The 27388-nt window shown below is 48.4% G+C and overlaps 2 protein-coding genes across 2 annotated transcripts in view; both read right to left on the bottom strand.

Moving 5' to 3' along the window:
- Positions 1 to 27388, bottom strand: part of LOC309346951 (chymotrypsin-like elastase family member 2A) — a 207434-nt gene that overhangs the window by 80488 nt on the left and 99558 nt on the right. The window lies entirely within an intron of this gene.
- LOC309347190 (trypsin-3-like) overlaps positions 6306 to 27388 on the bottom strand; it is a gene marked incomplete at both ends in the record, with an annotated part of 25533 nt that continues 4450 nt past the window's right edge. The window contains 5 exons of the mRNA XM_081871531.1: positions 6306 to 6455; positions 8647 to 8913; positions 11618 to 11759; positions 13293 to 13452; positions 22244 to 22354. Of these exons, the coding sequence (XP_081727657.1) occupies positions 6306 to 6455; positions 8647 to 8913; positions 11618 to 11759; positions 13293 to 13452; positions 22244 to 22354 (830 nt within the window). The remainder of the gene's footprint in view (positions 6456 to 8646; positions 8914 to 11617; positions 11760 to 13292; positions 13453 to 22243; positions 22355 to 27388) is intronic.

Below are 27388 nucleotides of genomic sequence, written 5' to 3'. Positions count from 1 at the left end.
CATTCTGTATGATTCTACGACACCCTCCGCTCTCCAGTCACTACTTCCCGCAGTCTCACTTGTTTGCTGAACTCCACTGTGGCCCATAAACCCAGCTTGCCTATCTTTGTCTCCTGGCTATAAAGCTCCGAGCTAGGCGATAAATTTGTCTTTTGCAACGGCTGTGCTGATTTTATTGCTTGCTCGGGAGGCTTCATCATTTCTGCACCATTCCCTGGGGGCTTGGGGAGGACGAGTGCCCCTCTCACAGGACGCCCTTGCACGTAAAAGCAAAAAAGCCTGCGTTCAGAACACCGCCACCGAAGGCAGCTCCCGTGTCTGCTGGCAGAGGGCTGCTGCCTTCAGGACCTACTGGTGAGCTTCTCAGAGGCATAACTGTTGACCCCTGTAGGGAACCAGAACGCTGGGTGAGATAAGCCTTTGGCCTGATCCTGCAGCCAGGTTCATGTGATGCTCTTCTGCTCCCTTATTAGTGTCAGAGTCAGGTGAATTGGCCACTGAAGTTGGCAGCCTTTCTGATTTCCCCCTGAAGGAACTAAAGGCTGGCTAATGAAAATGATGGCCTTTTAGTTCAGGTTATTTGGCTGCTGCACTCAGAATAGGAGGGATTGGGGGGGGGGGAGCAGGCTATGGTAAAACCCCTGGTGGGCATCTGGAAGAAGGAGGGGGAGCAGCTAGATTCGGAGTGACAGTTGTTCAAAAAGTCTTTTCAGAACCTGGCATAAAAGGCATAGGACTTCTTTTTTTAATGTACCTCCATGACAACCTGAATTTGAAAGGACGATTTATTGGTGCTGCAATTTCTCTACGCGCTTGGGTTAATCTCTGCGTTGCGTAATGTTCTGCCTGTCCTCGGTGCTTGGGAAATTAAAGTCCATGTGCCTTTTTAAAGGAACACAAGATGCTCAGGTTGAGGTGGGGGAGGAATTTACACAATTATGGAGTCTGGAGTACAAATTCCAGTCATGTGTAGGCCCCCCCCCCCAATATTTATACCTCAAGTTTCTCCACCACTATCTCTAATTAGGCTTGCAAGCTTAATTATTTCCTGTAATGTGGCAAACTCTGAACAGAGCACTGGGATACATGCCCGGTTCTCTTTGAATGAAGAAAACTCATTGCCGACATGATCTTGCAGTTTTCCCAGGCTACCGTAAAATCGCAGTGGTTCCCATTTTACAGACTGCGGAAATGAGGCTGTGGATGAGCCACTTGTATACATAGGTAAAGGTAAAGGGACCCCTGACCATTAAGTCCAGTCATGGCCGACTCTGGGGTTGCGGTGCTCATCTCGCTTTATTGGCTGAGGGAGCCGGTGTACAGCTTCCGGGTCATGTGACCAGCATGACTAAGCCGCTTCTGTTGAACCAGAGCAGCGCACGGAAACACCATTTACCTTCCTGCCAGAGCGGTACCTATTTATCTACTTGCACTTTGATGTGCTTTCGATCTGCTAGGTTGGCAGGAGCAGGGACCGAGCAACAGGAGCTCACCCCGTCGCGGGGATTCAAACCACCAATCTGCTGGCAAATCAGCACAGCTCCCCATCCCCTGCCCAGGAAGCAGCCCGCCATGGGCGGCTCGTCCCGCCCCCCTGGGATGCTTGCCTTGCCCCCATGGCCCTGCCCCCAGGAGCACAGCATGTGAGCCGCTCCAGGTGCCGGAGCAGTTAGCTCTGCCTCGGAGGAGGAGGAGGAGGAGAAGCTGCTACCACCGAGGAGCAGTCCTGCATCTCTGAGAGGCAGGCAGAGGGCAGGGCTATTCTGGGCAGGATGAAAGGTGGAACGTAGCGCAAAGAGTCTTGGTTGTTTTCTAATAAAATGCTTTCTGTGTCTTCATCTAATCTTGCCCATCTAATCTTTATTTACAGTGGTACCTCGGGTTACAGATGCTTCAGGTTACAGACTCCGCTAACCCAGAAATAGTACCTCAGGTTAAGAACTTTGCTTCAGGATGAGAACAGAAATCGTGTGGCGGCGGCACAGTAGCAGCAGGAGGCCCCATTAGCTAAAGTGGTGCTTCAGGTTAAGAACAGTTTCAGGTTAAGAACGGACCTCCGGAGAGCCAGTGTGGTGTAGTGGTTAAGAGCGGGAGACTCGTAATCTGGTGAACTGGGTTCTCTTCTCCTCTCCTCCACATTCAGCTGCTGGGTGGCCTTGGGCCAGTCACACTTCTCGGAAGTCTCTCAGCCCCACTCACCTCACAGAGTGTTTGCTGTGGGGGAGGAAGGGAAAGGAGATTGTTAGCCTCTTTGAGACTCCTTAAGGGGAGTGAAAGGCGGGATATCAAATCCAAACTCTTCTTCTTCTTCCCCCTCCTCTTTTTCTTCTTCTTCATCTTCTTCTATGTTCAGGAGCAGGGCATTTTGGAGACTGGAAGCAAGACTGGATAGACACTTCATCTGATCCAGCAGGGAAATGATGTTCTTCATGTGGGCAAAAAGACTACAACAGGAAGGTGAAGACAAAGAGCAAATAACTTTGTTCCTGTCTTGTCACAGGAGGTCAAGAAAGGAGCAGACCATCAAGAAGCCAGCCCATTTGGTGAACCAGGTTCGCGTCTCTGCTCCTCCACCTGCAGCTGCTGGGTGACCTTGGGCCAGTCACACTTCTCTGAAGTCTCTCAGCCCCACTCACCTCACAGAGTGTTTGTTGTGGGGGAGGAAGGGAAAGGAGAATGTTAGCTGCTTTGAGACTCCTTCGGGTAGTGATAAAGCAGGATATCAAAGCCAAACTCTTCTTCTAAAAATATAATAAAAAAAGAATGGACCTCCGGAACAAATTAAGTTCTTAACCGAGGTACCACTGTATTGGTGTGTGTTTTCCTTTTTGTAAATTTACCAAAGAACAACATAAAAACCGGGATTAAGGGGTTTTTCTCAGGACGTGGGGGGGGGATTGTGTGCTGCATCCCCTTGTTGTAGCATTGGCGGCACTCGCTCTTCTATTGATAGGAAATGCTCTTCAGGGGTGATGACCAAAAAAATGAGGATCAGTTGGGCGGGAATGAGAAACGTCCCTGTTTTCATCTGAGGAATGTTGGAGGGCATGTAAACAATTGGGTGTTATCCTGATACCGAGTCTGTCCACTGGTCCGTCATCTAGCTCCTTATCGTCTCCTCTGATTCAGGGGTGGCTGCAAAGTACCCAAAAGGTTTTGTTTTGGTTTTTACAAGGGGGTGGCACATGCCTTGATACAATTTTGCATAAATGCCTAGTGAGCCCCTGAGCATATTGACATGGCGGGTGGCCCAGGCACCCTGTAAGCCAAGCACAGGTGCCAACCTGAATAAAATTATTGGGGGGGGTGGTAAGCCCCACATAATTGACCAAATGACATTGTACATGCACAGCATTCAAATGGCAATGCCCCCTCAAATATTTAATGGGGAGTCAAAGGGACTCAGCCCCTAGGAGTTGGCTGTTATGAAACCAGAGAGGGGGAGCCTCAGGCCTGGGGTTCCACATCTCTGGCGTATACTGAGGTGATGAAAAAATAACCCTCTGCAGCACCATTGCGGTGTGTCAGAGAGATGCTCCATTTTCCTTGCACATCATCACAACCTGGAGTCAAGCTGAACAAGCCAATCCACCACGCATCTTACAAGGGAAGCTGCGACATTGGCAACACGATGGATCATTCATTTCTCTCTCTCCCCACAGCGCCTCCCCACCCCCCATCATTTGAACTAATCAACGGCTTTATTTCACGCCACTTCGCCTGCTCCTTCCCTCTTTCCTCGCTTCTAATGATGTTTGCAATCGGTCCCATTAATCCCCAGTAACTCGCTTGGTTCTTGCACAGCCACCGCGTCCGCTTCTCCTCCTGTTTCAAGTAACTGGGCTGGCTGATTTATGGCTTGCCAAGTTCCTCTCTTCAAAGGGGAACCCAGGCTCCCGAAGCCAAACATGAATTTCGGGAAATGTACATGTTAAGGTCCCAATCTGCACAGAACCCTTGAAGGTCAGCTGGAATAACCCACAACTGTGCTCTAGGTTTCTTTATAGGCCAACCTTTGGCAGTATGGTGTAGTGGTTAGAGTGGGGGGGACTGGGACCTGGCAGACCAGAGATCAAATCCCCACACAGCCATGAAATGCATTGGGTTGCCTTGCGGGCAACTCCCTGCCTCTCTGTCTAACCACCTCACAAGGTTGTTGTGAAGATAAAACAGGAAGAGGGGGAATTGTGTACACTGACTGGAGCTCCTTGGAGGAAAGGCAGGATAGGAATGTAATAATAATAATATACCTGAGGCCCTTTGGGTGTTTGGGTCTGCAATTCCCATTGGCATGGAGAAAAGGAAGGAAGATGTTGGTGACCGTTTTGAGTTCTTACTTGCCATTCACCAGAGAACAGGTTGCAACAATTAAAAACCTACTTGTGCTGGTCCCTGGGGGTTACCATGCGGTGTGGTCCAAGTCCAGTCCAAGGTCAAGGGTGTGGTATGGAGGCTGTCCATCAAGGCTGAAGCAGGGTCCAAGGCAAGGAGTCAGGTGTGTTCAGGAACTCTGGCAGAAGAGCAGGACACAGTGCCGGCAGGAACAGGTTACCAACAGTGTTGCTCCTGCAACCTGGGACTGGGCTGGCTGGCTTTTATCTCCTCTGAGGCATAGGGCGGCTCTGGTCCACAGGTGACTTGCCTCTCCTGGCTTGGAGGCGAGCACTCCTCCTGCGAGAACTTAGTTCCCTCCACCCCTCTGCCCTGAGCCTCTGCAGCTCAGGAGAGGCTGGAGGGTTACTGGACCCAGAGGCAACCTCACCTTCCCCTGAGGAGGCTGAGAGTGGAGCACCTGCAGGCAATGGGTCCTTGATCACCTCTGGAGTCAGAGCAGATTCAGCTGGTGTCTGCTCCTGAGGATCCGGCACAGGTGAGGGCCCTTCAGGTTCAAGCCCCAGCCCCGGCTCAGTCGGTCCTGGAGGTGGGGACTCCTGTGCAGGCTGAGATTCCTCAGGTTCAGCCTCTGAATCTGATTCCCAGGCCATCACACTACTATTAAAGCAGCTTAAAACAATCACAGGAATAGGCTGGTTCCTGAAATTATACGTCTGAGGTGTAAAAGGATGCATCTTTTGCATAATATGGGGACTTTTTGAAGGTGGGAGATGCCCTTCCATGGGGTGGGAGTTCCACAGGCTAGGGGCTGCCACCACGAAGGTCCTCTCCTGGGCTGCCACTCCCTGAGCTTTGGAGGGTGCTGGGACTTCCAAGAACACCCCCTCTGCTGATCTCATTGTGGGATGAAACATAAGCAGGCAAGTACAACACTTCCTGTTTGCCCAGAGTGGACCCACAAGGGGATGTTACCCCAGCCAGGAGGACTTCCTTTCCCACCTGTCTGGAGCATCCTCCCCCTGCGTGTGACCAGGTAGATGAGTGTGACCCTGGCAGACCCCATAAAAGGGCTGGTCACGCAGCCACCTTCCTCTTGACCCCTGACTTCTTCAACTTCTTGATGCTCTTGATACTCTTGCACATGGGCTCAGTCCCCATATGGGATGAACTCTCTTCTGTAACTACAAGCTAAAGGTTGACTTCAGGGAACCTACTGTGAACTGAATGTAAGTAAACTTCTTATCATCACTTTTAAAGAAGATTATTGTGTCTTTAATCTTTTTAAGAGGGAACAAAGGGGATTTACCAGGAACAAACCCAATATGGACAAGCCAGATTGGATTGCTTAACTCAAGAGATTCAGACGAATGTACCAACTTGCTTCCTGCAATATACAAGGGAATGTACAGTGGTACCTCAGGTTACATACGCTTCAGGTTACAGACTCCGCTAACCCAGAAATAGTTCTTCAGGTTAAGAACTTTGCTTCAGGATAAGAACAGAAATCGTGCTCCGACAGCAGGAGGCCCCATTAGCTAAAGTGGTGCTTCAGGTTAAGAACAGTTTCAGGTTAAGAACGGACCTCCAGAACGAATTAAGTACTTAACCTGAGGTACCACTGTACTCTGTTACCAGCTCACTAGTGTGAGTGAGGAAGGATAATATTTAAATCAATATATCCTCTCCTACTATCCACAACATTCCCACACTCAACTCCTGAGAGGGTCTGTAGAGAAGGAGGTCCTCCTTCAGATATTCAGGACCTAAATTAATGGTGTGTTTCACAACTGAAATAATGCACACTGGACTTTTAAAGTGTTTGTGGGGCAGAGAGAGAAGATTAATCCCAGGGTCTGAAGTTACTTAAATATGTAACTCAACAAAACAAGTCATTTGTGTTGTTTTCAAGATATATATACATATATATTCTATGAATTGGTTATTTGATCATCAGGGACCGAATGGCAGGTTTATTTCTTGAAGATGGTCTTGTAAATCCATTTCTGGAAGTTGGAGACTGCCGTGTAGACACCTGGGTATCTGGGGCTGGCACAGCTGTGGCCCCAGGAAACAATCCCAAAAACACGCCCTTCACACACTAAGGGGCCCCCAGAATCGCCCTGGTGGGAGAAAGAAAGGGGGGGGGTGGAAACACAGTGAAGAGAATTAGCTTTAAAGCTTTGTCAAAGCAGCTGCTAATATCCATCGGTTCTTTATATTAAAAAGCAAACTACATTTTTAAAAAGTAATTTCACAAAGCTCTTTTAAAGTCTCAACCCATCCCCACCTGGTCCCTGTTGGAAGCATAACTCTCAAAAGGAAGAGTGGCACATTTTAGGATCCAGTTGCTGGAATGGCCAGACAAGTTTCTTGGTAGTGGCTCCTAAGTATGGGCCATTAAGGTAACAAAGGAAGTGGCTCTGTGCAGGATTCGAACACAAACAGGTGGGCCCCCTCTCTCAACTAGCCGTTAGCTGGTCTGACTTGAGGTGTGCATGAGAGCTAGAAGCAGGCGGAAAACAGAGAGACAGAGACATGCTTAGTTTCTGCTTGAACCCAAGGCTGCAGCTCTGGGAGAAGCAAGACCTTATTGGGGTGTTAATGTTGTGAAAGGTAGAAAGGCAAAAGCCAGTGTGGGGTGGGTGTGTGCAAAAAAGGTAAACGTAAAGAATCCCTGGATGGTTAAGTCCAGTCAAAGATGACTATGGGGTTGCGGCGCTCATCTTGCTTTCAAGCCAAGGGAGCCAGCATTTGTCCACAGACAGCTTTCTGAGTCATGTGGCCAGCCTGACTAAACCACTTCTGGTGCAACCACATTTACTTTCCCACTGCAGCAGTACCTATTTATCTACTTGCACTGGTGTGCTTTCAAACTGCTAGGTTGGCAGGAGCTGGGGCAGAGCAACGGGCGCTCACCCCATCGTGGGGATTCAAACCACCGACCTTCTGATCAGCAAGCCCAAGAGGCTCAGTGGTTTAGACCACAGCACCACCCACGTTCTTTACCTTTGTGTGTGTACTAAAGGTACCTCTTTACCTTTGTGTGTGTACTAGAAGCTAGAAGCAGGTTGCAGGCTGGGCAGCTGAGTGACAAAGGCATGCCTGATTTCTGCTGGAATCAAAGCCTGTGACTATGGGAAGACCCTCTTGGATTTGGGGTGCTAATGCTGTAAGCTCCTCCATTGTAGGTTTGGGTAGTATATATTTAGGGTGGCATGCAACAATATGTGTCTAGGTGCATGACTGAGCATGGAAGTGTGCAGTCATTGCCTCCAAAATTTAATTGCTAGGAAAGAGGGAGGGGGTGAACCCCAAAGAACAGCAACATCATCAGCTCCCTGGAAGAACATTTCAAGAAGGGATCTCCCAACCTGTCAAAGATGAGAACAGCAATTTATGGGCAAGCAGGAAAACTGGGACTGGTAAAGCAGGAAGCACTGGATTATCTGCCCTTGGAATTAAGCCCTTCTCAAGATGAATCACAGCTGAAGGAGAAAGGCAGAAGGTGGGCAGCAGGGAAAGGTTTATTTCTGAAAGGCACAGAGTGGGGGTGATTCAATCAACGCAGACACCATTCTGGAAGATAACAGGAAAGTACAGTACAGGGTGAGGAGAACCCTCTTTCATATCCAAAAACCCAGGGGTGGCATGGAGTCTCCAGCCTATTGGCAGAGAGGGGATGTGGCTAGGGAGAGTCTCAAGGGCCAGATAAAAAGAGCTAGAGGGCCACATTTGGCTCTCAGGCTTGAGAACATAAGGAGAGTCTGCAAGATCAGGCCAATGGAACAGCTAGTCTATCCTCCTAGACTAGAGTATGGACCAGCTAGTCTAGCCTCCTAGAGCCAGTGTGGTGTAGTGGTTTAGAGCAGTAGACTCGTAATCTGGGGAACCGGGATCGAGTCTCCGCTCCTCCACATGCAGCTGCTGGGTGACCTTGGGCTAGTCACACTTCTCTGAAGTCTCTCAGCCCCACTCACCTCACAGAGTGTTTGTTGTGGGGGAGGAAGGGAAAGGAGATTGTTAGCCTCTTTGAGACTCCTTAAGGGGAGTGAAAGGCGGGATATCAAATCCAAACTCTTCTTCTTCTTCCTGTTCTCACAGAAGCGACCCAGATGGCTGTGGGAAACCCATAAGCAGGATTCGAACACAAGAGCCCTCTCCCTTCCTGTGGTTTCCAGCAACTGCTATTCAGGAAGTGTTACTGCCTCTGACTGAGACCCCAGCCCACCCTCCCTGCACTAAGCTGATCAGTTTTCCAAAGAGGCGTTTAGTCTTCCAAACTTCCTCTGCTAAACGGACACCGGCGTTTACCTGGCAGGCATCTTTCCCCCCGGTGTTGAACCCGGCGCAGATCATGTTCCTGGTGATGTACCCAGCGTACGAAGAGGAGCTGTTGCACTTCCACGTGGAGATGATGGGGAGGTGGACGCTGCGCAGAGTGTCCGATGTCCTGCCCCCGATGGGAGTGGTGTAACCCCAACCGGAGACTTGGCAGAAACGTCCGTCCCGGACCGTGGCTCCTTGCTGGGGAAGGGGCACGATGGAGACAAAGGGGCTGTAGGCCACCGGCCGGTTCAGCTGTTTTGAGACATCAAGGGATGGGGGTGGGGGCAGGTCACTTATTCCATCAATTCAATCTCACCCGGATGCAGACCCTCCAGTTTGGGCCGGTGGTGCCAATGGTTGGCATGTTCAGGTGTATGCAAAGAACCCACACCTGAGCAGCAGCTCCATTGACCTCCTTCATCATTGCAACCTTCTCACTCAGTTGCCATTTGTTCAAGCCCAGACACTGGTGCAGCATCAGTCAAGAGTGGATTGGCAGATGCCACTGCCTGCTTGCTCATTGACTTTTTAAAATTTTTATCTTTAAATGATATTTATTGAGTTTCCATTTTATAACATATAAATACAGTCTTTGTTTTTTCACATAAACTCAAGCTCATTTGAGCTCATTGACTTCCCCCCTTCCCACCTCATAGTTACTTTATTTATTTGCTATATCATCACATTTCTAATTTCCTCCCTTTCCTATTGTCCTATTTAATTTATCTGTAAAAAGGTAGAATCTTCAACCTTATAAGCCTTTTCCAATCATTCCTGCCAATGTTGTTAACTGTTTACAATTGTCCTTCAAATATTGTATAAATTTTCCCCAATCTTTTTGGAAACTTGATCTCGCTGGTTTTGGATTTTAACCAGTCAGCTTCGCCATATTCCATCATCTTCGTCTGCCACTCTTCCATTGTTGGTAACTCCTGTTGTTTCCATTTTTGGGCTATTAAAATTCTTGCTGCAGTGGTTGCATGCATAAATAATTTTTGATCTCTTTTAGGAATTTCTTCTCCTGCTATACCCAGTAAAAACACTTCTGGCTTTTTAACAATTTATATATATATATATTCCAGAATGTTTTCATGTCCACATATGGTAAAAATCCCCTTCTTTTTCTTTACATTTCCAACATTCCTTATTTTTCATTTTATACATTTTACAAAGTTTAGTTGGCGTTAACTACCGCCTATACATCATTTTCATAATATTTTCTTTCAGTGCACTGTAGGCTGTAAATTTAATGCTTGCTCATTGACTCTTTGCCCAGCACAGATGCGTTGAATTGTTTTTTGAAACAGAAGTTATACTGTTACATACAGCCTGTTACATCGCAGCAAGCAAGCTGGCAAAAACAATATGGAGGCAGAAGAAGAGGAACAGCTGTGATAACGAGGGTATTATAGATTTAGGAGGGGACCCCCCCCCCCCAAAAAAAAAACCCTGTAGAAATGAATAAATGCTAGGAATTTGATTCATTGGCATACTGATGCAGGCCTGGCCAGGACGCCTTCTGGGTTTGACGAGGCACCTGACCCTCGCCTGAGCCTTCTCCAGCTGTGGAATTGCACATCGCCTCCCTAAGCTAGCGAGCCCCACCTGGGCTGTGGGTCCTGGCCTTCCTTCCTTCAGAAATAACAGCTGTAAGTTCTGGGATCCTGAGGTCAGGTATGTCCCATTTTGGTACTTGAGGCAAAACAGGAAGTGCTGCCCTGCTCTGCCACGCCACCACTCACCACCTCTGTGCCACCTCTGATTCCAAAGGGGGCCTCGGTCAGCATATTCACAATCACAGGGGATGCACTGGGGCAAACACGGAGGTGCAAAAGCGGTGGTGGTGGTGGGCGGATTCCCTGGGGCTGGCAGCGAAAGGAAAGCAATTTTAAATGTAAATACTTAAAATAATCCTTTTCCCTATGTATTTTTAAAAAGCACTATTGTATATCTATATTTTCCATTTTGTCTTTATATGCAGATACGGTTCAAGCCTTGAAATAAAATTATTTGTCAGCATAACTTTTGTGAAAATTATTTATATACTTACTTATTTATAAGACTTCAGTTATCCCAAGGGTAAAAAAAAGGGGGGGGTAATATTATCTACCTGGCCTGGGGCTCTGCCTGGCTCTGCAAGACCCTGGGCAGTGGTGCCAATTCCCTGAAAGAGCTTGCAAGATCTCACCTGAATCTCATGAGATCTTTTGCTCTCCTTGACATTGCTCTCTTTGCAAGACTTTGATGAGATCTCGCAAGACCTTACAGGAAACCAGCACCTATACTGGCACCGCTTCTCTGGCAGAGATGGGGCTGTCACAGGAGGCATCCATGAGGCTTCACACCACTTTGTGGGTGGGCCGGCCTTGCCTGAGGTCGTTATGGGAATACACACTGGTTTCTGTTTACCTGTGAGCACAAACCTTTAAAAAAAAAAAAGTTTCTCAGTCTACCAGATTTGCACAAAACAGCAGCCATATGTTGTTTGTGTTTGTGTGTGTTGCTCCAAGCCAGGAAAGCTGAGATACATGGGGATTTGTTTACATGTGCACATGCACCTTTTGTGATCTACCGTGCTTGCACAAAACTAAAAATAAGTGATGCCTCACTCCAAACTAGGTAAGGATTTGGAGCTGTTCACATGAAAGGCTGCCCATCGCTTCATTTCCTCCCCCTTCCCTCCCCAGCTCAACAGCTTTGATTTCCTAAAAAAAAGCTGAACAACTTTGCCTGCCCTTCCCCAAAATCCTGGCTATGCCCATGGTTGGTGTCTCTCCGTTTTCTTTGTTTTTCAGTCCCCCACATAATTACAAATTTAAAAAGTCACTGTTTTCAAAGATATGGCCAGCAGGCTATGGATCCTGGCCCACTTGGGCATGCCCTCCACAATTCCAGCTGAAACTCTCCCTTCCTTTCAATCCTGACCCCGTTCTGACAGCCAGGAAGATTTTATTACCTTGATAAGCATGATGTCTGCATTTTTGGAAGTGGCGCTGTATTCTGGGTGGACCACCATGCGGGCAGGTCGGAAGATCTGCTCCGTGCCTTCAAACGTGGAAAGCGAATATTCCCCAGCTACAATCAGCATCTGATGGATTCTGAAAGAGGAGCAAGAAAACGGGATGAGGGTGGATTTATCGCAAACATGTTAAATTTGGGTTAGGCAGGGGTCTAATATGCAGGAATGTCAGATCTTGATATGTCTTTGGGCTTACTGCAAATGGGTAGTGTAGAAACCTCTCCAGAACCATATAAGACACGAGTTAATTTGTAGGAAGAACTTTGCTGTAAAACTGGCAACGGGGGGGGGGGGGAATCCGGCTAAAAGCTGTCCACTTTTCTCAGGTTTCTTCCTCGATCCACCTGCTGCTTCATGCTCCTTTCCCATTAAATTACTACTCTACAAACTTTTCCTTCAGCCACTGATACAGAAAAAATAGGGGTGGTTGGCTTTTGTCCATGATTGGTCAGAGATGAATGGATGGAGGCAGGATGCAATGAAAGCAAGGCAGATCTTTATACTACTACTACTACTACTAATAATAATAATAATAATTTATTATTTATACCCCACCCATCTGGCTGGGCTTCCCCAGCCACTCTGGGCAGCTTCCAACAAAATATTAAAATACAGTAATCCATCAAACATTAAAAGCTTCCCTAAACAGGGCTGCCTTCAGATGTCTTCTAAAAGTCTGGTAGTTGTTCTCTTTGACATCTGGTAGGAGGGCGTTCCACAGGGCGGGTGCCACTACCGAGAAGGCCCTCTGCTGGGTTCCCTGGACCTCAGTGTCTGGGTAGAACAATGGGGGTGGAGACACTCCTTCAGATATACTGGGTCAAGGCCATTTAGGGCTTTAAAGGTCAGCACCAACACTTTGAATTGTGCTCAGAAACATACTGGGAGCCAATGTAGGTCTTTCAAGACCAGTGTTATGTGGTCTCGGCGGCCGCTCCCAATCACCAGTCTAGCTACCGCATTCTGGATTAGTTGTAGTTTCCAGGTCACCTTCAAAAGTATCCCCACATAGAGCGCATTGCAGTAGTCCAAGCGAGAGATAACCAGAGCATGCACCACTCTGGTGAGACAGTCCACGGGCAGATAGGGTCTCAGTCTGCATACCAGATGGAGCTGGTAAACAGCTGCCCTGGACGCAGAATTGACCTGTGCCTCCATGGACAGCTGCAAGTCCAAAATGACTCTCAGGCTGCATACCTGGCCCTTCAGGGGCACAGTTACCCCATTCAGGACCAGGGAGTCCTCCACACCCGCCCGCCTCCTGTCCCCCCAAAACAGTACTTCTGTTTTGTCAGGATTCAACCTCAATCTGTTAGCTGCCATTCATCCTCCAACTGCCTCCAGACACTCACACAGCCTTCATTTTATTTTTCTGTTGCAACAGAGTTCCCTCCCCAGCTAGCAAGGAGGCAAGAGAGACCCAGAACCAAGAAGAAACATCTCTTTCTGCTTTGGATTTCGAACCTTTGATGTGCTTTTGAGTTTGTGCACCGTTTCCAAATCAGTGCTGCCTATTTCTGACCGGCTCCCACCAACCTATTTTAATGCAGGATGCCCGATGGATGGACCTGGAGAGCGTTCAGATGTTCTGCAGTGTGCTTTGGCTCCTTACCCTGTTTTGCAGTGGGCGGCGGTCAGGACCCAGTTCCGACTGATGAGGGCTCCACCACAGAAATGGTAGCCTGTATTCCTCTTCAAAGAGACCAGGTACTTGGAAGAGTGGGGTGAAACTATGTAGCCCCCAATGATGCGTTGGGAGTCGCTCGCACCATCTGCAGAGCGGAGGGAAGAACTGTCATACAATAATCAGAATTTCTGAGGGGGCAAAAATCTAAACACGGGACCCAGCTCCAACTGAAGGCTCCTCCAAATGTACTTTTTTAATTGTACATTTATTACAGTTTGTGGACCTTTATGAGTGATCATTTCAACACAGCTAGGGCCTCGCAAAAGCAGATGTAGGGTTGTTGCGCCCAATGCCCATCCTACTCAGAGTACACCAGTGTTTTTTCTGGGGGGTGGTACGCAGGGATACGCATACCCCAAACATTTGTAAATCTTTGTACTTTTATCCATTTACTGCATTTATTTTCCCTGATTTGAACTATAAAATGGGGGTTTTCTTGAGTCAAAATGAGAGTACCCCTAAACATTTAATTTTTTTATAGAAAAAAAGCACTGGAATAGAACCGGTGAAAATAATGGACATGACCCACTTAGGCCTGGTGACTTCAGTGGGTTAACTCTGAGTGGGACCCATTCTGCTTCGTTTCCAATTAGCGCACACCCAATAACTTCCTGCTCTGATCTTGCTACTTTTTAAAACCACAATCATTCCATTTTAGGGTTTTTCTTTGTCTTGTCCTGTATTTGTTGCACTTTTGCAAGATGGCCTCTCCTGACTGGGCAAAAGACTGGGCAAACGTCACTGGTCAACTAGTGTAAAGCAAAATGATGTGTGAGCAGCCCAGTATAAATTTGCTACTAGTGCATTATTATTGTGTCCGTAACATGTTGCAGAATACACACAACAGCCACCGCTTTGGAGGGAGTCTAACCTAGAAGTTTTTATAATGGTCAGATAGAATCACATGACCTGCCCTGACCTATCATTGTTGAGACTCCCTAGAGACGTAACTGAAACTGCAACAGATTGTTGCAGCATGACGTGCTGCTGCTGTTCAGTGTTTTAGCCACTCAGCCAGGCCCTCCCTAGTGTTACTATCCCCCTTGCTCCCTACCCCCATGCTCACTGAGCATACTTGGTCCTAACTGGGCTGCTGGGGGTGGGGGAGGTGCCCTATCCTTAATTCCTCCTACCCTTGCAATCTTTTTTGGACTTCTGCAAACCTTGGGATTTCACACTTGTGCATGGTGATGCTGTTTTCATCCCATAAGCCAGAGGTTTTCAACCTTTTTGGGTCCACGGCTCCCTTGACCAACTGCATTCTTTCTGCGGCACCCTTGTGGTTATGTCACCCTGTTATGTACTGAGTTGAATAGGATCCAAAATGCAGCAGTCTGATTGGTCCTAGAACAACGCAGCAGTATGACTGGTCCGCAGGAGCCACCCAATCCAGCTCCAGGTGGAAGTGAATCCACAACCTGATTGGCCTACAGGAGAATCCCGGAATTAGCCAATCAAGTGCAGCCCATTGTGTAAATAATGTATATAAAGCAGATACTTTGAGGGGACTTTCATTCCTCCTCACCACTATGAGCTGAATAAAGAGCATGAAATCACTTTGCGACTCCAAGTATATTATCACACCCCTTGCCTGCAGAGCTGGCAGCCCCTCACCCCTTTTCGAACACCCTCCCTTGTGGAGTGTTCCCTCAGCCTCCTCTCTTCTCCCCTCTCCTTGGGAGTCCTCTGGGCAGTCGCAGCTGCTGCCCTGGTCTCTGAGCTCCCCCCCTCTTCCCCAAAGAGAGGTGCCTCTTCACACTGCCCCATAGGATCCTGGGAAGCAACCCCTGGCCAGCCCCAGAGGCACCATTCACCTGGGGAGCTTGCAGCCAGGGCTCCTGCAACAAACAGCAGCACAAGCCTTTGGGAGGCTGAGATGCGAGAGGGCATCGGAGGAGCGAGGGAAGGAAAGAGGGAAAGAAGCCAGTACAGTGGTACCTCAGGTTAAGTAGTTAATTCGTTCCGGAGGTCCGTTCTTAACCTGAAGCACCACTTTAGCTAATGGGGCCTCCTGCTGCTGCTATTCCGCCGCAGCACAATTTCTGTTCTCATCCTGAAGCAAAGCTCTTAACCTGAGGTAATATTTCTGGGTTAGCGGAGTCTGTAACCTGAAGCGTATGTAACCCGAGGTACCACTGTATTGCCCGCGGCACTTCTGACCATCATTCAAGGGACCCCAGGGTGCCACGGCACACTGGTTGAAGACCACTGCCATAAGCAACCACACTTGGAGAATTACGGTACTATATAGGACAGGAAGCTGTTAATAGATAGCCTTAGCGACACCTCCTCTGACCATCACTGATTACCACATCAGCTGTTGCCTCATTCATTTGCTCAGTTTTCAGAGAGAATACAAGGCAGCATAGCTGGCGAATCCATTTTATTCCAGTGTTTTCTGTGTTGTTCTCCAGTCTTTCCTCAGACTTGATTCATGATGATTCACTGCACTGCACCCCACCATTAAAATACAATTTCAGCAGCAGACTTTTCAGTATGTGCTGGTGAGGTTTCTCCCTCCTACTGGCCCTTTAATTAGTCATTTCCTGTTCTCGGTATGTGCCTGCTTTAAAAAGAAAAGAAAATACTGAAAGGCTACCAGTTCCCAATCTCTCTTTTCCACGAATGTCTTGCCATTTAGAGATAATGTTCTTTCTTTTAAAAATCTATTGGCTTTCTGCAGGCAATAGAAGATCTGATTGTTCCAGCAAGTTTTTACTGCTGTGAACATTTTATTACTAAACTCTTACTGCCAAGTTTACTGCTGCTTACTTTATGCTCAATTTTATTGGGCTAAAAATTTAAAAGGTTTTATTCTGTTTTCTTCTTTTTTAAAAAAAATAAAAATCTTCTGCTATTCTAACTGTTTTGCTCTTCCTACTCTTTTTTGTTGTTGTTGTTTTTTAAGTGGGGCGGAAACCACTTCCCTAACCTGGTTCTGGAGTCAAATATAACCCCAGTTAAAAAGACAAAACAAAATTATGCTTGATAATGGTACCAATATATTGGGTAAAAATGAAACTGAATTAAGGATGGCTGTTTTGAAAACTGGAATTCAACCATAACAGTATGTTCTGCATCCTGGAAGGGGAAACTAGTTTCCTCTCATTATTCAGAGGGGGAAATGATGAGAATCACTCCGACAGGAGGCAGCGATGGACATTCAATGGATGGCTTTGAAAGATGATTTGACAAAGTCATGGAAGAGAAGGCTATCCATGACTACACTATGCCTCCAGGGTCAGAGGCAGTAATGCCATCGGATACCAGTTGCTGGAAATTCCAGGAGGGGAGAGTACAGCATTCCTCAAGCTCTGCTCACATGCTTCCCCCAAGCATCTGTGAAGTCTAGATGGGCCACTGGCCTGATCCAGAACGCCCTTCTTGAGTTCAGAGGAAATTTCCCTCCCATGGAATTTACTTCTGCTTAGACAACACTCAGGGACGCGGGTGGCGCTGTGGGTTAAACCACAGAGCCTAGGACTTGCCGATCAGAAGGTCGGCGGTTCGAATCCCCGCGACGGGGTGAGCTCTCCGTTGCTTGGTCCCTGCTCCTGCCAACCTAGCAGTTCAAAAGCATGTCAAAGTGCAAGTAGATAAATAGGTACCACTCCAGTGGGAAGGTAAACGGCATTTCTGTGCGCTGCTCTGGATCACCAGAAGTGGCTTAGTCATGCTGGCCACATGATCCAGAAGCTGTACGCCGGCTCCCTCGGCCAATAAAGCGAGATGAGCACCGCAACCCCAGAGTCGGTCACGACTGGACCTAATGGTCAGGGGTCCCTTTATTTTACCTAGACAACACTCAGAATCTTGACTTATGTACTAAGCTTGGATCCTAGAACAATAGGCAAGTAGGATCCTAGAATGCAACAACTGATTGGCCTGCAGGAAAAGACCAATCAGGCTCCAGGAGGGAAGCAGAATCAGCCAATCAGACGGGACTCATTGTGTAAATAATGTATATAAAAGCCTGAGGTTTGGGGGGCAATTCAATCACTGTTTTACAAGCTGCAATAAAGAGCATGAAATCACTGCAGGACTCTGAGTATATTTCATTGACCAAAGAGATAGACGTTACCATATAAAGTAAAACAATCTCAGAGGTCATGTGCACGGGTCAGCAAACTTTTTCAGCAGGGGTCAGTCCACTGTCCCTCAGACCTTGTGGTGGGCCAGACTATATTTTGGAATAAATATATAAATGAATTCCTATGCCCCACAAATAACCCAGAGATGCATTTAAAATGAAAGCACACATTCTACTCTACTCATGTAAAAACATCAGGCAAGCCCCACAAATAACCCAGAGATGCATTTTAAACAAAAGGACACATTCTACTCATGTAAAAACACGCTGATTCTCGGACCGTCTGCAGGTCGGATTTAGAAGGCAATTGGGCCGGATCCAGCCCCTGGGCCTTGGTTTGCCTACCCATAGTCACGTGGAACCGCAGTTTTAATTTTCCTTCCAGTTGATTGCGAAAAGGCGACACCTGAGCAGCGCAGTCCTCCTGTGGAGGCAACCAGCGACAGCTCTTTTAAATGCACATTTAAGAGTTGCCTTTTTGAAATATAAGTGTACCGTTTTTCAAAAGAAAAACGACTGGAAATTGGGAGAGGAGACTTTTCAGGAAGCAAGAACATCCAAATTTATGTTCTCTGGAGTGGAGATAATTGTTCTGTTATGCAGTGTCACTTTAGTTCAGGGGGAGAGTTAAAGTGCTTTAAAAAAATAACAGGTAATGTGACTTCTTAATCTGCATGTTCTTACACATGCTTAGAGTCACAGAACTGTAGAGTTGGAAGAGACCCTAAGGATCATGTAGTCCAGCCCCCTGCAATACAGAAATCTCAACTAGATCACAAATGACAGATGGCCATCCAACCTCTGCTTAAAAGCCTCCAAGGAAGGAGATTCCACAACCTCCCAAGGGAGACCATTCCACTGTCGAACAGCTCTTACTGTCAGAAAGTTCTTCCTGAGGTTTAGCCGGGATCTCCTTTCTTGTAACTTGAATCCATTGATTTTGATCCTACCCTCCGGAGCAGGAAAAAACAAGCTTGCTCCATCTTCCATGTGGCAGCCCTTTAGATATTTGAAGATGGCTATTGTGGCACTGTGCGTTAAACCACAGGGCCTAGGACTTGCCGATCAGAAGGTCGGCGGTTCGAATCCCCGTGACAGGGTGAGCTCCCATTGCTCTGTCCCTGCTTCTGCCAACCTAGCAGTTCGAAAGCATGTCAAAGTGCAAGTAGATAAATAGGTACCGCTCCGGCGGGAAGGTAAACAGCGTTTCTATGCGCTGCTCTGGTTCGCCAGAAGCGGCTTAGTCATGCTGGCCACATGACCCAGAAGCTGTATGCCGGCTCCCTCGGCCAATAAAGCAAGATGAGCGCCGTAACCCCAGAGTCAGTCACGACTGGACCTAATGGTCAGGGGTCCCTTTACCTTTATTATATCTTCTCCCAGTCTCCTCTTCTCCAGGCAAAACACCCCCAACTCCCTCCAACATTCCTCCTAAGGCTTGGTTTCCAGACCCTTTGATAATCTTGGTCGCCCTCCTCTGCACATGTTCCAGCTTGTCAATATCCTTCTTAAACTCTGGTGCCCAGAAGTGGACACAGGACTCCAGGTGTGGTCTGGTCAAGGCAGAATAGAGTGGGGCTATGGCTTCCCTTGATCTGGACACTAGACCTCTGTGGATACAGCCTAGAATTGCATTAGCTTTTTTCTTTTCTTTTGCTGGCGGTGAATCCCATTGAACTCAGTGGGGCTTTGTTCAGGGAAAGCATGCTCACCATTGCAGTGCCTATAAATGAAGTTGATTTGCCAGAGGTTATTTGTTTAATTTACACAAGCTGCAAAATCCCAATTTCCTTGGCAGAGAATCTGCATCGCCTTGGTGCGAAATGCCCTACAGCTCTGCAGCACAGCAGATGCTTTGCTTGCAAAAAGTCTCCTTCATCCTTTTTTAAAAAACATTATTTAAAGGATCGGCTAGCTAGCAGGTTGATTGACAGCCCCTCCGCTTGGTTCCTCAAAGGCCTGCTGCCAGTCAGAGCAGGAAGTACTTAGGTTATATGGTGTCTACATTGGTGTATACATTGAGGGCTGGTGCCCGTTGGGACTGGTAGGGTGGAAGGCAAGGAAGCCAAACAGTAGGTGGAATCAGAGCCAATGACAGGTGGAGGCATGTCAGTATATTTTTGTCCACATCCTTCTCCTCCCTGAGGAGTTTTACATTAAAACTAAGGAGGAGGAGGAAGCTGAAAGCCAGTGTTATGTACTGAGTTGAATAGGATCCAAAATGCAGCAGTCTGATTGGTCCTAGAACAATAGGGCCCATAATGCAGCAGTATGATTGGTCCACAGGAGCCACCCAATCCAGCTCCAGGTGGAAATGAATCCGCAACCTGATTGGCCTACAGGAGAATCCCAGAATTAGCCAATCACGTGCAGCCCATTGTGTAAATAATGTATATAAAGCAGACATTCTGAGGGAACTTCCATTCCTCCTCACCACTATGAGCTGAATAAAAAGCATGAAATCTACTCTCGACTCCGAGTATATTTCACTGGCAACAAAGGTGCGATCCTGCTGAGCTGACCGCCACACACAGCACCGCAGCACCGCCACCTGCCGCACCGCTGCCTTGCACCGTGTATCCAGGCTTCAGCTCCGGGCCCCAAGGAACTCAGAACTGCAACCGACAGCAGCTTCTCGCCATTCAACCCAACATCAGGAGACGGGGAAGCATACACCTCCCGTTTCACCTCCCTCCTAGAAGCCAAAGGAGTCACCAACGAAGAAGTCACCATTGAATGGAACGGCTGAAGGGGCACTTCTCCCCGCAGCCTTCTGTGGTGGCTTGTCAAAGTGCCTTCTACGCAAAGTGGCAAGTATATTTCAGCCAGGGACAACCCCCTCCCCAAGCAAAGGGCAGGGTGAGATGGCTGAGAGCAGACAGAAGTGGTGGGGCAGTGCCCCATCTGCCCTAATAGACCAACCTCTATTGGGTGTAAGGCCAAATCAATAGAACCCAGAGCCTAGCTACTAGCTTGAGCTGATGGCCAACCCTCCTCCTCCTCCTTCTGCAACTGGTGGTTGCATCCAATCTCACTTGCTTTAAGACATTAGCAGTAGAGAGTTAAGCTCTCTCTGCTCTCCGCTTCCTTCTCTGGCAAGGAGCATCAGAGCGGAGGTGGATATCTCTCTAAGGACAGCCTCTGATGGATCAGCTACTCAGCTCTCCTCTTCTCCCCAACAATAGAGAAACGAAAGCCATATATTATTCATGTAGGTTTTCTCAAAAGGGAAGTCGAGGAATGAGCAGCAGAAGCCCTGATTGTTTTTCACCGGGTTTCTTAATTATTTGCATTGAAATATACTCAGAGTCGCAAAGTGATTTCATGCTCTTTATTCAGCTCATAGTGGTGAGGAGGGAATGGAAGTCCCCTCAAAGTATCTGCTTTCTATACATTATTTACACAATGGGCTGCACATGATTGGCTAATTCCGGAATTCTCCTGTAGGCCAATCAGGTTGTGAATTCACTTCTATCTGGAGCTGGATTGGGTGGCTCCTGCGGACCAGTCATACTGCTGCATTGTTCTAGGACCAATCAGACTGCTGCATTTTGGATCCTATTGTTCTAGGACCAATCAGACTGCTGCATTTTGGATCCTATTGTTCTAGGACCAATCAGACTGCTGCAGTTTGGATCCTATTCAACTCAGTACATAACATGCATCCTGAGGAAAGGGACAGCAAGCCATAGAACAGCAGTGGGAGACTGTTTTCAGCCGGAGAGCCGCATTCCCTTCAGGGCAGCTTTCCAGGGGCCACATGCCAGGAGTGGATGGGGCCAGAGGCAAAAGCGAGCAGAGCAATGAATGGGCATTTTCTCTTTGTGCACTAAGCTAGTTTCATCACACACCCCTATGCTGTGGGAATTTACAGTCAAATCCAACAATGCATGTTTGCTAAATAAGGATATGAAGGGGTTAAGACTCACAGAGTTCCTGATTGCTAGAGAAGGCACTGTGTGATGTCACTTCCCTTGAGTTTTCTGATGGGGGAAAAGTCAAAAGCATCTAATCTTATCTTCTTCTCCCTGCCATAGAACTCATTCTCTCTTTTCCACTATGCCTCCAAGGCAGATAGATATCTGTCTGGTTTCCGCTTCAGCAGAGACTCCATTTTTTAACTCAACTGTGTATTTTTTAATCTAGAAGTAGAGTTTGCCGGCCTTCCTTTCATTACTTTTAATGCTGGAATCGAGGGCAAGGCTTTTATGTGAGTAAAACACTATTTTTATCCTTGATTTACAGTCTGTTGCACGGTTCTTTTCTTAAGAGTGGGGAAGAGAAAAATCCAGTCTGCTTCCACAACCTGGATAAATAAAAATAAGGTTACATAGCCTGCTTCCAAAGTTTCCACTCTAATGCCACAAGGGATGATGTTTTGAACTGCTAACTAATTGTTTTAAATGCTAAACTGATTACTTTAAACATTCTGCTCACACATGAGTAACAGGGAGGATGAACAGTAAATATATACCTACAAAATCCATCCAACATGCTCTGCATTCAGGCAAGCAAAAAGGTGTACCAAAGACACTGCGGACAGGCTAACACACTCAAGGAGGTTGTGAACTAAGGTTGTGGAGGACTGTGACCTGGGAAGAGCCCAAGGATCAGATATGAAAGCCAGGAAAGCAGTATCTGGCCCCTGGGCCAGCGGGTCATCTCCCTATCTATTCTTTCTTGGACAACATTCTGAAAGCAGCACCTGGAAAGATTTCCAGGCCTATAATCGATGCTGGTCCTCTCATCCCACTACAAAAGCCATATGCTGCTGGTACTCCCATACCTGGCCACACCTGTACATTCTCATCACTGCCAAAGGAGCCTCCGGTTGCCTCATCACTCCTGGAGACATGCTCAGGGTCGCCAGCTTTTGAGCTGATCTGTGGAGTCGTCCCTGGAACAAGAGCGTGATGTGCAGCTGTTACTGGCCCCCTGAATTGCCGTCTCAATTCCTTAAAGATCAATGGGTGGGGAAGGAGCGGTTTTGCATAAAATTTGCAGATACTCATTTTTAGGTGGATATATCCAGGTTTAGAAAAATGGCTATAATTTAAAAAGAAGCACAAGGTGTTGCAGTGTTCTTATCGTAGTGGGAGCGTGCAGGTGACCTGTGTGTCAGTTAGAGATTAGGGGAGGAAATCTAATGCACTTCTCATTTAAAGCTGAATCCATCAAATTCACACTTTCCAAAATAATATGAGAACCAAAACACAATGATCCGTCGAAGGTTGCACATAACTTATTTTTTTGTGTTGTTGTTTTTTTTTGCAATGCAAGTTCTCCAGTCAAATAATGTTTACCAAAATACAAAAGTATTTACAAATACAAAAATACAAAATACAAAAGTATTTACAAAAAATACTGGTGTGTATAAAAATAAATATATTAGTGAAAGCAATGTACAAAAATGCATTTGGTCATGAGAAATTGCTTGCAAAAATGTGTACATGGGTCAAAACTGCGTACAAAATTGTGCTGCTTAGGAGAAATTTACACTAGAAAGCTGAAGAATTTTCACGAGGAGTGTGTGTGTGTGTGTGTGTGTGTGTGTGTAACTGAATTTAAGATGGAAAAATCTGAGGGTGCGAGAGGACCAAAATAGACTGATCCTTTCCTCCTTATTCGCACAGCAGCCAGCTGCACTGATTGGCTGCATGCTTTCCTCCGGGATTTAGGGAAACAATGTGCAGCTTAAGAAACTGCAGCTTCCAGAATTCTTTGGGGGAGGCTATGACTGTTTAAACTAAGTCATAAACCAGTATGTAAATCTAAACACAGCTATCCTTTGAAAGCTTTACGTCTCTGAATTTTGTAATGCAGTTCTCCAACAAAATAACACCTACCAAAAAAATTTATATTACAAGAAACTTGCACTAAAAGGCTGATAAATTATTATTAGTTCTTTTTTTTAATTTTTAAAACTGACTTAGAAATGTGGATGGGATGCGGGTGGCGCTGTGGGTTAAACCACAGAGCTCAGGACTTGCCGATCAGAAGGTTGGCAGTTTGGATCCCTGCGACAGGGTGAGCTCCCGTCGCTCGGTCCCTGCTCCTGCCAACCTAGCAGTTTGAAAGCACATCAAAGTGCAAGTAGATAAATAGGTACTGCCCCGACGGGAAGGTAAACAGTGTTTCTGTGCGCTGCTCTGGTTCGCCAGAAGCGGCTTAGTCATGCTGGCCACATGACCTGGAAGCTGTATGCCGGCTCCCTCGGCCAGTAAAGCGAGATGAGCGCCGCAACTCCAGAGTCGGCCATGACTGGACCTAATGGTCAGGGGTCCCTTTACCTTTACCTTTAGAAAGGTGGATAAGCTGAACTAAGGATGGAAAAATGCAAAGCTAGAAATGGAAAGATAGGTCCATCCTTGCTGATAAACATGTCTGGCTGGAATGTTGGCAAGTTGGTGAAACAATTACTGGTAAATGTCACCTGGGTTTAGCAAATCCCCCATATTGAGGAGACAATTCCAGCACAAGCACCCCTGGTTCCGAAGCAGATTGGGTGCAGCGCATGCTAAGCAAGCAACAATCCCATCTGTGGCAAGTTACTCACCTATCAATGGGAAGAGGAAAACCAGGAGTTTCATCCCTTGCACTAGCTGCCTGTTCCCACTAAACCGTCCGCTGAAAGGGAGCTGCCCACAGGACAGTCACTCAGTGAATCACCTCTTCCTCTCATGCCTGGGCATCCCGGTTCTTCTTTCAGTTGCCATGACAACCCCCATCCCCATGAGAACAGTGGGTCATTCAACTAAGAGGTCCTTCAGGGACGCCAGCACCTGGTTGACTTCCCTTCACCTTACGTTCTTCTCAGCTTCCTCTCTGAAATATACTCAGAGTCGCAAAGTGATTTCATGCTCTTTATTCAGCTCATAGTGGTGAGGAGGAATGAATGAATGTCCCCTCAAAGTATCTGCTTTATATACATTATTTACACAATGGGCTGCACATGATTGGCTAATTCCAGGATTCTACTGTAGGCCAATCAGGTTGTGGATTCACTTCTATCTGGAGCATGATTGGGTGGTTCCTGCTAACCAATCATACTGCTGCATTGTTCTAGGACCAATCAGACTGCTGCCTTTTGGAGCCTATTGTTCTAGGACCAATCAGACTGCTGCAGTTTGGATCCTATTCAACTCAGTACATAACACCCCTCCCCTCTAAGTTCCAGTCCTGCCCGGAAGGTCGCATTCATAGTCCTCAAGGTACGCCGGTGGCCTACGTGTGCGTTGCGGCCTGGGGTGTTCCCTGGTCCGGGGTTCAGGTTCTGGCTCGTGTTCCAAGGATGGGGCTGTTTGGTCTGGCGCAACCGGCTCGCTCAGTCGTGGTTCTGGTTCCGGTGTCCTTTCGGCCTCGCGGGTCCTCTCTGTATTTACTGATTCTGCCTCTCCTGCTTGCCCCTGCTGCTCTATGGGCCTCACTGCCCCACTGTTCCCTTGGGACTCCTCTGACCTGTCCTCCTCCTCCTGGTTTTCTCCCGGGAATCGTCGCCGTATCTGGTCGCAGTGGCGGCGCCAGCATTGCCCCCCATCTGTTAGCACCTCGTACGACACGGGGCCCGTGACCCTGGTGACTGTGGCAGGTACCCATGCAGGGCCTGCCCCAAAATTCTTTGCGTACACTGGGTCCTGGGCCTCGAAGGTCCGGGGGTTCCTGCCTTCCCCCACCACTACCTCATCCTGAGCTCTATCGGGGTGAAGGCGGTCCAATCTGATTGCAAGGCGCCGACCCATTAGTAGTTCAGCGGGGCTCCGGCCAATCGTTGAGCTGGGGGTGCTGTGCTGTGCTAGAAGGAATGTGGCAAGGCGGTACTCCCAATCCCCTTGCGTCATGCGGCGAAGGGTGTCCTTGGTGGTCCGCACCATGCGTTCTGCTTGGCCATTGGTGGCAGGGTGGAATGGCGCCGAACGGATGTGGCGGATGGCGTTCTGCACTGTGAAGGTTTGAAATTCTCCTGATGTAAATGCAGTCCCGTTGTCTGAGACGAGAGTGTCAGGGAGCCCGTGGGTTGCAAACAGCCTGCGTAGTACCCGGATGGCTGCGGACGTAGAAGTGGACGGTACCAGTGCGACTTCCAGCCATTTGGTGTAGGAGTCCACCACTATGAAGAATGTTTTCCCCTGAAAGGGGCCAGCGAAGTCCACATGCAGGCGTGACCATGGTGCTCGGGCGGACTCCCAGGACTGGACTGGGGCCCTTGGGGGATCTGGGCGGGATTCCTGGCAGGCCTGGCAGTGTTTGACCCAGGCCTCTATCTCTCCGTCGATCCCCGGCCACCACACATAACTCCTGGCAAGGGCCTTCATTCTTACTACCCCTGGGTGTGTCTCGTGTAGGGCTGTGAGGACCCTTTTGCGGAGGGGCTGGGAAACAACGACCCTGCTTCCCCATAACAGGCACCCCTTGTGGGCTGACAGTTCATGTTTGCGGGTTGTGTAGCCGGCGAATTCTGGCCCGGGGCTGCGGCTGGGCCATCCCCTCCACACCCAGTCCAGGACCCGGGAGATGACCCTATCTTTCTTGGAATGGTGTGCAACTTCTTGTGCCTGAATGGGGCGGTCAGGAAGCAGCTCCAGGCTCATAACCTCTTGTGCAGGTGCTGGGTCGGGGCCTGTTTCCGGTAGTGGTAGCCTGCTGAGGGCGTCTGCATGGCCCATCGCCTTTCCAGGGCGGTGAATCAGTGCATACTGGTAGCTGGCAAGGAAAATTGACCACCTGAGGACGCGAGGAGACAGCACTTGGGGGGTCTGCTTTTCGGGGGCAAACAAGCCAAGCAACGGCTTGTGGTCAGTCACCACGGTGAAGGGCCGCCCGTACAAGAAATCATGGAATTTTTTTACTCCCTTCACGATTGCCAGACCCTCCTTGTCGATTTGCGAGTAGTTCCGCTCGGTTTCGTTGAGTGTCTGGGAAAAGTATGCTACCGGTACCTCTCTTCCATCCGGGAGTTGGTGTCCCAGGACAGCGCCGATGCCATAGGGCGAGGCGTCGCATGCTAGCACCACCGGCAGCCTCTCGTCGAAGTGTGCCAAGACCGAGTTTGAGACAAGCAAGTCCTTGACTGCCTGGAATGCGGCCTCCTGGCGCTGGCCCCACACCCAAGGGGCCCGCTTGTCCAGGAGTCTGTGTAGGGGCTCCGCTACCGCCGCCTTGTGGGGAAGGAAGGAATGGTAAAAGTTCAATAATCCCAAGAAGGCCTGAAGTTCAGTCTTGTTCTTGGGCGCTGGGGCATCACAAATGGCCCGTACCTTGTCCCCAGTCGGGTGAACCCCTTCTGCATCCACCATAAATCCCAGAAAGTCCACTTGAGGCACTCCTAGTAGACATTTTTCCCGCTTCACCTTGAGACCCGCCATCTGGAAACGGTGCAGAACAGTGCGGAGGCGGTCCTCAAACTCCTCTGGTGTGGGCCCGGCAATCAACACATCATCAAAGAAGGGGGTGACACCAGGAATCCCTTTAAGGAGAGAGTCCATTAGATTCTGGAATATGCCTGGTGCCACGCTGACCCCGAATTGCAGCCGCTTTACCCTGAACGCTCCTCTGTGCGTCACAATCGTCTGTGCCTCTGCTGTGGCCTCATCTACTGGCAGCTGTTGATATGCTTGGGCCAAGTCCAGCTTGCCAAAAATTTTCGACCCAGCCAGGGTGGCAAGGACATGGCTGACCACTGGCACTGGGTATGCATGGGCCATGAGGGCCTTGTTTATGGTACATTTGTAGTCTGCGCAGATGCGGACCGAACCATTAGGCTTGACGGGTGCGACGATTGGGGTTTCCCAGGGGGCATTAGGCACCGGCTCCAGCACTCCTTGCTCCACGAGTCGGTCCAATTCCTCGTCTATACGGGGTTTCAGGGCGAATGGGACCCGGCGGGCCTTGAGCCTGACTGGTCGTACTGCGGGGTCAAGCTGTAGAGCAATGG

This window comes from Podarcis erhardii (assembly GCF_964252035.2).
Source record: "Podarcis erhardii genome assembly, chromosome: 7".
NCBI classification, from domain to species: Eukaryota; Metazoa; Chordata; class Lepidosauria; order Squamata; family Lacertidae; genus Podarcis; species Podarcis erhardii.
Note: the sequence above shows the minus strand (reverse complement) of the source record. Positions and strands in the feature narration are given on the sequence as shown.